This window comes from Poecilia reticulata, linkage group LG2, assembly GCF_000633615.1.
Source record: "Poecilia reticulata strain Guanapo linkage group LG2, Guppy_female_1.0+MT, whole genome shotgun sequence".
In the NCBI taxonomy this organism is placed as follows: Eukaryota; Metazoa; Chordata; class Actinopteri; order Cyprinodontiformes; family Poeciliidae; genus Poecilia; species Poecilia reticulata.
The window spans coordinates 40,925,415-40,938,640 of NC_024332.1; the positions used below are offsets into that span (position 1 = coordinate 40,925,415).

A 13,226-nucleotide genomic window follows, 5' to 3' on the forward strand; every position below is an offset into this window, starting at 1 on the left:
CGGGACGTGATAGCAAAGGGACATGATAGCAAAGGGACGTCATAGCAACGGGACGCGATAGCAAAGGGACGCCATAGCAATGGCAACGACAAAAGTTGAACATTCTTCGATTTTCTTGTGTTGCATTGCTTTTCCGCGTATGGACAACTATGTGTACAAACTTGAAAATATGCACAAAGTTTGCCGGTTAACAGATTCAGGTAAGTGTTTTATTCAATTAGCAGGSATCATGTTTGAACAATTTTAATTATTATTTGACTATAATAGTCAAAATAATGTTCTTTTGACTGCTTTAGGGCCTGGAACAATGTTCTCTGCTGTTATAGATAAAGATTTGATGTTGCAAAGAAGACTAGAAAACAGGAAAACTCCAAAAGAGTGTGCGTTTTAATGAATATTTTAGCCAAATATTTAAGTGATTAGTTTTTTTGTGTAAATATTGTCTGTCGTCAAAAAAAAAAATTATTTCCCAAAACTAAAAATTAAAAGCCTTTTTACATTTTTTTTTTTTTTAGAAGAGATTAATACCAAATAYCACTGAGCTGGTACTGCTGAGCATCTCCCAAACTAAGGCTTCAGTCTATCTGGTTAAGAKAGACTGAAAACAATGTTCCATTCCTGCTATCCTTTGTGGTTTGTATTGTACCTAGTTTGACCTGGGCAGAGCAGATAGCACTGTTCTCAGTTAGGGATTTCATAAGAATATCTTCTTGCTGCTTCTAGCCGGTCACTGTTGAGAACCTCCAAGATGGAGGAATTATCTGTAGTCTTTATGTTGTACTTATAAAGAAGCCCAGATGGGTCTGCCWTCTTTCTTCCAGCTCACATAGACCCTGGGGCTGCCATTGAAACCACAGTACAGCAACAGCGGCTCCCCGAGCCTGAACGTTGTGTCTTCCAGCTTTTCAATGAAGCTCACAGGTTCTACAAGAGCCAATGTTTTGGGTTATTTATGTTAATATCTAGCAAATAACTGGTTATATGAGTGGGCAATGATGATTTGATCATTAGTAAAGCAATGATGATGGGACATCGTAGTGGTTTTATCTATCTTGACCATAGCATGGCAGATGTCAGTACCCTCACAATTGGAAATCTCGCAAGAATACTGTCCTTCAGCTTCCCGTCTGTCACTGTTTAGAACTTCCAGGATGCTGGAGAAGTCAGTCATTTTAACGTTGTATTTATATGAAGCCCAGACAGGTTTGCTGTCCTTCATCCAGCTGACATAAATTCTCTGACTGCCCGTGAATTTGCACTCCAGCGTCAAAGAGTGACCAATTCTATAGAAAGTGTTTCTCAGCTTTTTCACAAACCGAACAGGTTCTAAAAAATCAGTAAGCAATGGAAGTGTTAGATGACGATGATAATTAGTCTTTGAAGCAAGCTGGTTACATGACAGACTACGAAGAAGACACAAATGGATTTGTTATTCCTGCAAAGAAATATGCATGTGAGTGAATTAAGAGTTTACCTAATTTCACATTAGCATGGCAGACATCGCTTCCTGCTGCATTAGAAATTTCACATGTGTATCTTCCCACAGCTTCTACTCGGTCACTGTTGAGGACTTCCAAGATGCATGTATCATAAGAAGTCTTGACGTTGTACTTGTATGAGGCCCAGATTAACTTGTCATCTTTTTTCCAGGTTACATGTATTCTCTGACTCCCAGTGTATGTGCACTTCAGGGTCAAAGGCTCCCGGAGTTTGAAATAYGTGTCTTCCAGCTTGTTCACAAAGCGAGGGGGTTCTGAGAGGGGTAATGCTTGGGTTAGTTGTGTGGAGAATGCAAACAGACAGGATGAAAGAAGTAGTTTGAATCAGTTATGATTATAGCATTACTCTTTGAAGAGCAGAGAAAGCCTCTTGAGCTACTGTAGCTGGAGGAGTTAGTTAAATTAAGTGAAACCACAAGTGTTAACAGTTTTTGACTTTACCTAGACTGACATGAGCGTGGCAAACATCACTCCCAGCTCCATTAGAAATCTCACAAGTGTATATTCCTGCTGCTTCAGGCCTGTCACTGTTCAGAACCTCCAGAATGCAGGTAGAGTCGGTGGTTTTAACGTTGTACTGATAAGAGGCCCAGATCAGCTTGTTGTCCTTTTTCCACGTCACATACACCCTCGGGCTCCCAGTGTATGTGCAGACTAGTTTCAGCGGCTGCCCAACCACAAAAGTTGTGTCTTCCAGCTTCTTGACAAAGCACACGGGCTCTAAGAAAGGCAATAATGATTTAAGAGATTTATCCCAAGAAAGGTGTTTTTTTTTTTTTTTTTTTCCAAAAAGTCACCTTTACTACATTCACATTGAGCATAAGAATAATTTTTTTTAACGCAAAACTATTTTAATCTGGAAAATAGAGCATAAAATGCGAGCGTCACCTTTCACTGTAACGCTGCAAGTGGCAGAGGCGGAACCGACCCTGTTCTCAACCTTGCAGGTGTATTCACCATCATCAGATTTAGCTGTCTTGACCAGACTCAAAGAGGCAATACCATTTGAGAAATCCATGGAGCAAATGGGGGATTTCCTCAGTTTTCCACCAGCCTTAAACCAAGCTACTGAGATATCAGGACTTCCTGCAATACGACATTTCAGGGTAACTGCATCACCCATTGTTACTTCCACCGGCTCCATCCCATCGACAAAGTATGGTCGCTCTAAATGAAAGATGAGGATGATGGTTTTAGTACAAATGTTAAGCTGCAAATGAATATCTTAAAGAATGAGATCATTAGAGATTGATAGAGAATAKGTATTAGAGTGGAAGATAAAGAACTAAACTCATAACATGCAAGGGTTCCTTTGTTTTTACCTAGAATTGAAATRTGTGCTTCACATTTGTCAGTTCCTACTCCGTTGTCTACTTCACAAGAGTATGTGCCAGCTGCCTCCATTCTGTCAGAGTTAAGAACCTCTAGGATGCAGGAGGTGTCTGTGGTGATCACCGTGTACTCATATGAGGCCCAGATGAGTTTCCCATCYTTCTTCCAGGTCACATTTACCTTGGGTGTTCCTGAGAAAGTGACCTCAAGCCTCAGCGGCTTACCCTTCTCAGAAGAAATATCTCTCAGCTTCTTCACAAAGTGGACTGGCTCTAAGGGAGGTAATTCCAATAATCAGTTACACCAAAATCACTTTTAAATGCAGATGCTTAGAAGAGTTTCATGCTGACAAACCTTTCACAAAAAGATGGAGAGGGCAGCTTTCCTTTCCTGCGTTGTTTATGACCTGGCATGTGTACTCTCCTGCATGGGATCTATCAACTCTATGAAGCACCAAGGTGGCCACATCAGCCTTAAATGAGATCTCACAGCCTCTTCCATGTTGCATTTCTTTGGCTCCCCTGAACCACTTGACTTGYAGCGGGGCACTGCCTTTTACTTTAGCTAAGAAAGTTACATTTTTGCCAGGCAAGATTTCTTTGGGTTCAGGAGTTTCCAAAAATGAAGGAGGTTCTGGTTTAAGATAAAAAAAAAGATTGATTGTGGGATAAGTAATAGGTTTCCAGAACAATGGGATTCCATCCTTAAAGGCTGCAGGTCTGTACTAACCTGTCACATTAAATGAGGCACTGGTCTCACTGGCTCCTGCAGCATTCACTGCTTTACAGGTGTATTTGCCAGAATCGGACATGCCGACRGTTGAAATTCGCAGTCTGTAGTTATTATCTGTGGAGCTGATGTCATAGGAGGGACTACTCTTGATCTCCCTGCCATTATGGAACCAGGAAATTGTTAAAGGAGAAGATCCAGAAGCTTTGCACTCCATCTCACCAGGCCTTCCCACAACAAAGTGGGTGTCATTCAGCTTCTTTATGAAACTTGGAGGAATCAACTTATCTGTAGTCAAAGAACATGTTATGAGCCACTTTTTTGAACTACCTGTTGGATACATTTTCTCATAGGATAAAGAGAGCATTTCCATAAAGTTCACCRACCTGAGACTGAGAGCTTGATTTTACAAGAAGCTGTACCAAGGTGATTTGCAACCTCTAGTTTATATTCTCCAGCATCCGTTTTGTCAGCAGAACGGATCTTCAGAACAGCAATTTTCTTTGTGAAARATGTCTGATATTTGGCACCAGAACTGAGTGCTTTGTTGTCCTTGAACCATTTTGTTTTCAGTTCTGRTGAACCAGACACTGTAACTTCAATAGAAGCATTTTCTCCTGATGTGATACTCATGGATTCTGGACTGTCCACAATGGCAGCAGGTTCTAAAGTTGTGGAAAGAAAACTTTAGAGCTAATGSYATAGTAGCATTGTAGTGAACTTGTRTGCAAAGTTCTACACACCTAAAACAGTAACTTGGGAGACTGACTCCACCAGTCCTGAGTCGTTACTCAGCTGGCAGGTGTATCTACCGGCTGTTGCTGAGTCAGCTTCTGGAACTACAAGAGTGGCTATGTTGTTCTCAAAGGTTATCTTCCTGTTATCACCGTCTCTAAGGACATGGTCCTTGTCCTGGACCCAGGACACAGTCAAAGGCTCAGAGCCTTTCACTGTGGCTGTCAGTGTCAGTTGCTGGCCGATTCTTACGGACTGGTCGATGAGCTTTGTGACAAACGCTGGTMGTTCTGAACATTTAAAAAAAGATCACAGGTGAGGATCCTCTGTAAAYTGAGTTTTAGAAATTGTCCACTRAYTTGGTACAAACCTTTTAGTTTGATAGAAGTCCAACAGAACTCACTTCCTACATTGTTTGACACCTTGCACTCATACAGGCCAACATCATTCTGCTCAAGTTTCATGACATGAAGAGTAGCAGAGTTGCCCACACYAACAATCTTATGTTTCCAAYTCTCTTTTAAGGGCCGTTTGTCTTTGTACCAGTTAACCTGGAATGGTGGAGTGCCATACATCTCACAGTAAAGACTGGCATCTYTYCCTTGAATTCCCTCCACTGGGTTGGGAGTTTTAGTAAAGGATGGAGACTCTGGAAAATATGTTTTGATACATTAAGAGAATTTATCTTCATGAACAGGCAAACCTTTATGACAAGCAGTTTATCCAAGCACTGGGYTCAATTTCATGATCAGGCTTATGGCAAAGTTCAGTCCATGCTTGAGGGATCCTTCCTGGTCTTTACAAAAGCAATCCTCTATGGTAAGGCAACACTTAAATAATGTTCATGCTACTGTATGATCACACTGTAGCTTCTTTAGACAAAAAAGAGAATTTAATGTAATTAAAATGGGATGTACCCAAGATCATTCCACCAAAACTGAGAAAAAGCATGTCACTGAACATGGAGACCTCTCAGACTCATGCTATATGACACATGGAAGGTTTGATGGTTTCCATGCTGGCATTTTCAAACTMWGTTCTAAMGATATTCATGACACACTCAAACAAAATTTGCATCACAGGACATTCATTYCTTCTCTTTCATGCTTCTGAACTTCAGAGGGGGCAAATCCACAGTGTAACATATCACCAAGAAATCTGTTCGATAGCTGACCTTGAACTGTGAGAGTGGTGCTGCAGCTTGCACTGCCAGCATCATTATGAAYCTCACATGTGTAGACTCCATTATCCTCGAGCTTTGCAGAGTGTAGCTGGAGGTATGCAGTCGAATCAACAAACATGGCTTTATAATTGCCTTCGTCGCTTATCTTTTGGTCATTTTTGTACCAGCACATTTTCAAGGAGCGTGCGCTGTTGGTCTTGCATTCTAAACGGAGTCCCTCACACAGCTTCACAAAGGTTGTGGRAGGCAGTTTCACGATAAACCGAGGAGGCTCTGTGAAGTCAAAAAAAGATTAGGTTACTTTTGCCAACATAAAGCAACACTCGAGCACCTTTGGGATGGATGCAGAATGCAGGCAGGCGACTGAATGCTGCGATGGGAGGAAGGCGATGTCAAAGACAACACAAATATCGCTGGGAGACGATAAATGGTTCAGAATGAAGACARAGGAGCGGTAAAAATGATGAAAAAAGATGGGTTAAATGAAAGATGTTGCTGGACAAAAAAAAAGAATAGTCCAACCTTTCACCAACAACTCTGCTGCGTTTGTCACTGTGCCGGCTTCATTGCTAACTTGGCAAGAATAAACTCCACTTTGCATGGCCTCGACTGASTTGAGCTCCAATGAAGAAGAGTATTTCTCTAAACTGATTGTACACGAGGATCCAGCAACRAGTTTGATGCCATCCTTAAACCATTCCACTGTAAATGGGGGAGTCCCTTCAAAGACTCCTCTGAAGGTCACCGTTGACTGTGGAATAACCGTTTGAGGCTTGATGTCCACCAGAAATCTCGGTGGCACTAAAACCCATACAGAGAAGTTATTATGACACCTATGTCTATGACTACTTTTTAAAGAATAATATTAAATCTGAAAGCTAACCTTTAGCTGTAAGAATTCCACTGCATACACAGCTGCCAGCTTCATTTGCGACTTTACAGGAATACTCTCCTGTGTCGCGACCTTCAGTCAGTTTTAGCTCCAGGGAAACAGTGCTTCCAATGTGCACAAGCTTGTACTTAGAACTCTTGCTGATCCTTTGTTTTCCTTTGTGCCACTCGACAACAAATGGAAGAGAGCCTGACAGTTTGCACTCCATCGTGACCACTGAACCCATCACTGCTTGGATGTTTGATAATTTCTTAACAAATGTAGGAGGAGTCACAGCATCTGTTTCAAACAACATTGGTCTATAATTAGTTGTGTATCTATGAAGATTTACCCAAGACCATCGTCAACGTTGCAACACTACATTAACTTAGAAGACCTGCATGGCTCTCTTCCAGCTGAAACGATTGAATTGTACATGGACTGAGGTAGTTCTCATTGACAACTAAATGATTTCTGACTGAAAATTTCTACCATCTTTGAGCAATTTGACACTTACCTGTGAAGCTCAAGCAAACTGAATTTAATATTAACCAGCACATTAATATTAAGCTGTCTTTAGTACCTCTGCTTCTATATGTCCTTACAGTGGATTTATAACCCAGGAGCAGTGAGATGAGTGTATGTTAAATCTTAAGCATAAAAACCTTGTGCATAATTAGTGGGACAACATTTATTCTACTGGGCCTTATTTACATAATGATATTTCACTTCACAAGTCAAAACAGCAGCAAAAAACTTTAAGAGCTTCTRCTCACTGGCATGCTTAGTCTTGAAATTATTTTTGTGAGCAAATGAATAACCAACAAAAGAACTAACAATCTTCCACAGAAAGACAAGACTGGAGGTTCTCCCAAAGCAGGACCAAAGAGAGAGAGAAATTATGTTTGTAATGTAAAATGACCCATGATGCAATATTTCTACTGTCACAATACTTATGGTACTGACCCAAAACAGTTTCCACAGACAAAAAGTAGGAATTATCTACAACACTATCTTACAGGATTAGATCAGACCCTTCAACCGTAACTTCAGCCACTATCAGATGCACTAACAGAGCTATTTTGTGGGTTAACATAAYATCAAAACAACATATTGTATTTGACATGCAAACTTGAGCTTCAGCTAAAAGACAAACCATATATACTTCTGCATAACCAGAAACCTTTGTGTCTATGAGTTCAACAAAAACTGAGTCTTTAGTTTAAGTAAAAATCATTGGACTTGACAACAGAAGAAATAAAAGCAGAATAATCACCAGAGCATTAAGAAAAAACCCAGTGGAAAAATGAGATAATTCTGTTTTGCTCCTAAATAACATTTAGAATCATAGAACATTTTATGGTGATCAGTGGTGGCATGCATGAAATCACAGCATAAAACCGCATAAAACAGTCAATGTTGATAAATAATGTTGTTAAAACCAAACGTTTCAGCTTTCATATAATATAACATCCCCTAAACAAAACATTGCGATTGAAAACAAAAATTTAATCCAAAATTACAGAACAAGTCCATCCTTAGCTGGCCTATGTATGATAGATCCAAAGCAGATTGAATTCCTGAATTTCCGTTCTGATATCAAACTAAATCCCAAAAAGTCTCATAACCATTCATCCAAGCCTTACTGGGTAACCAACATTGACACGCACAGACTTTAGCTCTACGACACCAACACAGGACACAGCTGAACCCACTGTGTTAATGAAGCTTAAAGCTGAACATTTAAGCAAAGAGTTAAGATGATATTTTCAAACAAATGTGACAAACCTGTCACCGTGACCATGGCGGTACATCTCTGAGTCCCAACTTTGTTCTCAGCCTCACACACATATTTCCCACTGTGGGATAACTGGGCATTTTTCAAATTCAACTCAGCACTGTTGGTTTCATARGACATCTTAACATGCTCGTCTTCAGCGAGCTCGTGACCATCCGAGTTCCATCGGAACGTCATGGGAAGTGCTCCAGAACACATGCATTTCAAAGAGATTTCAGAGCCCACCATGCAGGACATGTCCTGTGGTCTTTCAATAAATGATGGTGGTTCTAGTGAAAGAAGACCACAAGTGAGACTGAAGAATCTAGGCTGAAGCTAAACCTTGTTAATTATCTGATCTAAACAATGCATAAAGAAAACAGTTTTCTGGAAACCTGGAAAATGAGCAAATAAATCACCTGACATTTCATCATACACAAAGCTTTCCATGAAACTGAGAAGCATGCAGCAGACAACTTGGGGTAACAGCACAAGACATTCGTTTGACTAACCTTTCAAAGAAACCTGGCAAGAACAAGTAGTCTCCCCAGCATCATTTGCAACCGTGCAGCGGTACGTCCCATCATCCCTGCTGTCACAGTCAGATATCTGAAGAGTGACTGTGTCTTTTTGAACATGGATCTGATGTTTTTTGTTGCTTCTGATCAGCTTATCATTGAGGAAGCAATTTATTTCAAATGGCGGGGAACCTGAAACGGTTCCTGTCAGGACAATGTCAGATCCCTTCAAAAACTCAGCTGATTCAAAAGGCTTTATAAACACTGGAGGCTCTATGAGAAAGATAATAAAAGTAACATTCAACAATAATATCTGAAAGGAAAGCTTCATCTGACGAGGCAAATCTGGTCCACATAATCCATCAAGGGACTTTTTGCTAAAAACATCTTCCAGCACCATTCAGAAAACGTACCTTCCTTTATATTATGCTTTACTTTGGCTTTTAGCTTGCTATTACCTCTACAGCCATTTGCTGTCATGTTTTCATGTCTACACTGGTAGTTCTATTCATAGGTTGTTACATATATTAACATTCACACTGGAGTTAATTCATTCATCCAACAAAAGATAACTAAGGATTGAAAGATGGAACAATGTGGACCAGACAGTAGGATCAGTTTGTAGAGGACAGCTTCTTAGGACAGCACTAACCTTTGACGGTTACTGAGCAGCTGCATTGATCTCTCCCGGCCTCACTAGAAGCCAAACACACATACTCCCCACTGTCTTTTATACAGCAGTTCTCCACCTCCAGAGAGCCTACTGAGCTCTCAAAGGACATCAAGTGTCTGTGGTCAGAAATGATTTCTGAGCCATTTTTCATCCATGTGATGGAAATTACAGGAGTTCCCTGTACTTTGCAGGACAGCTTCAGAGGCTGTCCAGCTTTTAGGAGCCGTGAAGGCTCAAGCTTCATTGTGAACGTGGGGGCCTCTGTAAATTACACAAGAGCAATTACAGTAAACTTTGAAAAATGGTTAGTGTTAGGAAGTTAACAAGTTGGCAGATGAAAGATGGAAGCAGAACCTTTCACGAAGAGGATGGCGGTGCAATCCACTTTCCCAGCATCATTTGATACTTGGCAGGTATATTTAGCAGATTCACTGGGTTTTACAGAATAAAGCTCTAAAGAGCTTGAGGAGACATCTTTTTTTATGATACACTTTCCTGCAGAGAAAATCTCTTTCTCCTCTCTGAACCATTTAACCACCAGAGGCGCAGACCCAGTGAAGGCTGTTTTTATCACAACGTTGGTTCCTGGTGCAACATCCTGCGACTCGGGTTTTACTGTGAAAGCTGGAGGTTCTGTAAAACAACATTCATGTTTTAAGCCTATCAGTAACCTTTGCTCAGTTGTATCTGTTGTTAATTTCCTAGTAGACCTAAGACATTGAAACTTCTCTAACCTTTGACTGTCAGTGTTCCACTGGTCTCATTTTCTCCGGCCTTGTTTGAAGCCCGACACGTATAAACTCCTCCATCGCTTTGATCAAGACGTGTAATTGTCACAGAGGCTGCACTTTCACTGAAATCAAGCTTGTATTTATCATCACTGTGAATTTCTTTGTCGTCTTTGAACCAAGAAACAACAATTGGCTGTGATCCAGCAACTCTGCACTCCAAGGTAGAATTACTACCAATACTTCCATCCATCTTTTTTAGAGTTTTAGTGAAGGACGGTGGAACCGCACGATCTGTGTGGAAGGACAAGCCAAACACGGAACTGTGACAAAAGGTCTGTTTTTGAGTTGAAATAATTATGTATTTCTGACTGAAACTAACCTATAACTGTGACTGAGCATGTGCACTCGTCTTTTCCGACTTTATTGGACACCTCCATCTTGTACTCAGATGTGTCTCCTCTATCTGCTGAAAGTATCTTCAGAACAGCGGTGTTCTCCTTCAGAGTCATCTTATATTTACGACTGCTAATCATCTCTTTGCCATCTTTGAACCATCTGACTTTGAGCTCAGGGCTTCCAGAGATGGTGCACTCAAGTGTAGCTGGTTCACCAACTGTAACACTGATGGACGCTGCTTTCTCTATGATCTTAGCCGGTTCTAAAACATAACACAAGGTTTAGGCTTTATAAACTAACAGATTAACTGGGAGAATAGCTAGTAAATTTAAGTGAGTTCTAACCTTGAATGGTGAGAACAGCCTCGCATTTCTGCTGCCCTGCCTCGTTTTCAGCAATGCAAGTATATTTGCCACCATGTTTTATCCCAACAGAAGTGAAGGAAATGCAAGGGATGTTGTTCTCAAATGTTGTTGTGACACTGGAGTCATCATCTATTAACAACTTAGAGTCTTTCAGCCATTTTATAGAAATTGGAGCTGAGCCTTTCACTACTCCTTGTAGTTTCACCGTATTTCCCAACAACACTGTAGAACTCTCAATCCTCTTTGAGAAGACAGGTGGCTCTGAAATGGCATCAATTATAGCAAACTTTAATAGCTACTGAGGAACCTAAAGTCAAAATCATGCTGATGTTTTTTTTAAAACTAACCTTTCTGTTTAACCATGGAGTTAGAGGTCACTGAGCCGACCTCATTTGAAACAACACATTCATATTCACCGGCATCAGCGCTCTCAAATGTGTGGATCTCCAGAGAGGTCAGTGATCCTTGTGACACTACTCTGTACTTTTTATCTGAGGACAAGCGTTTCTTGTTCTTTTTCCAAGTTACTTCAAATGGTGCAGAACCTGCAATCTCACAGTCCAACACAGCTATTGATCCTCTCACTGCTTCTATGGAGGGTGCATCCTTAATGAACGATGGAGGTTCTAATGGGGAACGAACAGCTTGGTAAAGACAAACGTATATGCCATATTGTATTTTAAATGAAAAATAATTTCAAATGCTGCACACCTTTAACTGTCACTTTGGTGCTGCAGCTCTCACAACCTGACTCGTTCAGAACCTCACAGCTGTAGCTCCCGCCGTCACTCAACGTGACATTGTTTATCTCAAGAGTGGCGACACCGTCCTTAAAGCTGGCAGCGTATCTGCCACCGCTGGACAGCTCACTGTTATTGAAGAACCAGGTGGTGTGAAGCTCGGGGGATCCTTTGATGGTGCACTGCAGCCGAGCTGTGCTACCTCGCTTCCAAACTRTTGTACCCTCCAGTCTCTTTACAAAGACTGGCGGCTCTGTAGGGGTATGGTTAGTCAGAACCGTTATATGGAGTTGAAGATGTAGTTTAAAAACAAGAAACCAGCATTGAAAACAAAACTCATAAGATGAGAAAAACAATCTATTTCACATGAGACACCAAGAACATAAAAAACTAAGTTTGTATTCTTGGTTTTCTGAAGGACTAAAAAGACTGGAATATAAATAACTTACCTTGTACTTTGACAGAAGCGGAGCAAGAAGCACTTCCAGCATCATTTGCCACCATACACACATAATTCCCACAATCTTTCAGAGTGGTTTTTAGTATATCAAGATTTACTGTCTTATTCTCAAAAGACAGTTTACAGTCTGGAGATTGGTGGACTTTCCTACCATCTCTGGTCCAGGTAACGGTGACTCCTGTGTCCTCATCCACCTGACATTCCAGGTGAAGAGGAGCTCCCACCACGGCAGCAACCAAACCCAGGGGCTTTACAAAGTTGGGCTTATCAACAACACGCAGCTCCATGCTGCACTCAGCCATCCCAACGTTATTAGATGCCCTGCACACATATAGCCCACGGTCTGCTGCCTCAAGCGTTTTGATCTCAAGAGTGTGCTTGTTCTTTTCACAAACGGTTTGGTAGTGTTCTGACACAGAGGGCAAAACCTGGTGGTCTTTTAGCCACACAACATTTAGAGGAACAGATCCTCCTATTACACACTGTATGAGTGCCCTCTTTCCAACATACAGAGTCTGGTTGTCAGGTTTAGTTTGAAAAACTGGAGGAAGTTTCTCTACAAAGATTAAGAATGAAAAGATGTTAGTGGTAAAATGTCATACTGTGTAGTAGAACCACGAAAACCAAGAGGGGGGAAAAAGTATAAAAGTACAAAAACAAATCTGTTTAGCTCAAAATATGGATAAACTCCTGGAAACGCCCTAAGTCAAACACCGAAAAAGGAGGAAACATGCATTGGTCTTACCCGTCACACCGAGAGAASCAGAGCATTCATCACTGCCATGTTGATTGGATGCCTTGCAGGTATACTCTCCGCTGTCATCCTTCGATGGGCTCAGAATTTCCAGGGAAGAAGCAGTGAAGCGACTGATGATCCTRTATTTATCACCCTCTTTGATGGGGTGACCATCTTTGAACCACTTGAAGTTCACATTTGGAGCATCCTCTGTGTCACATTCAAATCTGGCAGAGTTGCCGATGTTGATCTCCAAAGGAACAATTCTGTGTTTGAACACAGGTTTCACTGTRTTTTGGGGAGAGAAAGGAAAAAGAAATGACAAAGTGAGTAAAGCAGTCTGAATGGAAACAAAGCTGACTATTTTTCTGAACAGCTGAGCTGTAGTAGCCCTGGAATGAAGAGTGACTCAAAGAAATGAATCCAGTGATGACTGTGGAGGAGGAAAGTTGTCTCAGGGTTAGGTTGAGGGGAAAAAAGG

At 41.1% G+C, this 13,226-nt stretch overlaps 1 protein-coding gene across 1 annotated transcript in view; it reads right to left on the reverse strand.

Annotated features, from left to right (window-relative positions):
* LOC103461768 (titin-like) overlaps window positions 1-13,226 on the reverse strand; it is a 155,957-nt gene that overhangs the window by 111,967 nt on the left and 30,764 nt on the right. Inside the window, exons 35-54 of the mRNA XM_017309370.1 lie at window positions 12,755-13,033; window positions 11,999-12,565; window positions 11,521-11,802; window positions 11,157-11,435; window positions 10,789-11,070; window positions 10,428-10,706; window positions 10,052-10,339; window positions 9,672-9,950; window positions 9,297-9,578; window positions 8,639-8,917; window positions 5,470-5,751; window positions 4,666-4,944; window positions 4,304-4,585; window positions 3,947-4,225; window positions 3,561-3,848; window positions 3,186-3,464; window positions 2,822-3,103; window positions 2,388-2,666; window positions 1,941-2,219; window positions 1,475-1,753 (exon numbers count right to left, since the gene is read on the reverse strand). Coding sequence (XP_017164859.1) covers window positions 1,475-1,753; window positions 1,941-2,219; window positions 2,388-2,666; window positions 2,822-3,103; window positions 3,186-3,464; window positions 3,561-3,848; window positions 3,947-4,225; window positions 4,304-4,585; window positions 4,666-4,944; window positions 5,470-5,751; window positions 8,639-8,917; window positions 9,297-9,578; window positions 9,672-9,950; window positions 10,052-10,339; window positions 10,428-10,706; window positions 10,789-11,070; window positions 11,157-11,435; window positions 11,521-11,802; window positions 11,999-12,565; window positions 12,755-13,033 — 5,904 coding nt within the window. The remainder of the gene's footprint in view (window positions 1-1,474; window positions 1,754-1,940; window positions 2,220-2,387; window positions 2,667-2,821; window positions 3,104-3,185; window positions 3,465-3,560; window positions 3,849-3,946; window positions 4,226-4,303; window positions 4,586-4,665; window positions 4,945-5,469; window positions 5,752-8,638; window positions 8,918-9,296; window positions 9,579-9,671; window positions 9,951-10,051; window positions 10,340-10,427; window positions 10,707-10,788; window positions 11,071-11,156; window positions 11,436-11,520; window positions 11,803-11,998; window positions 12,566-12,754; window positions 13,034-13,226) is intronic.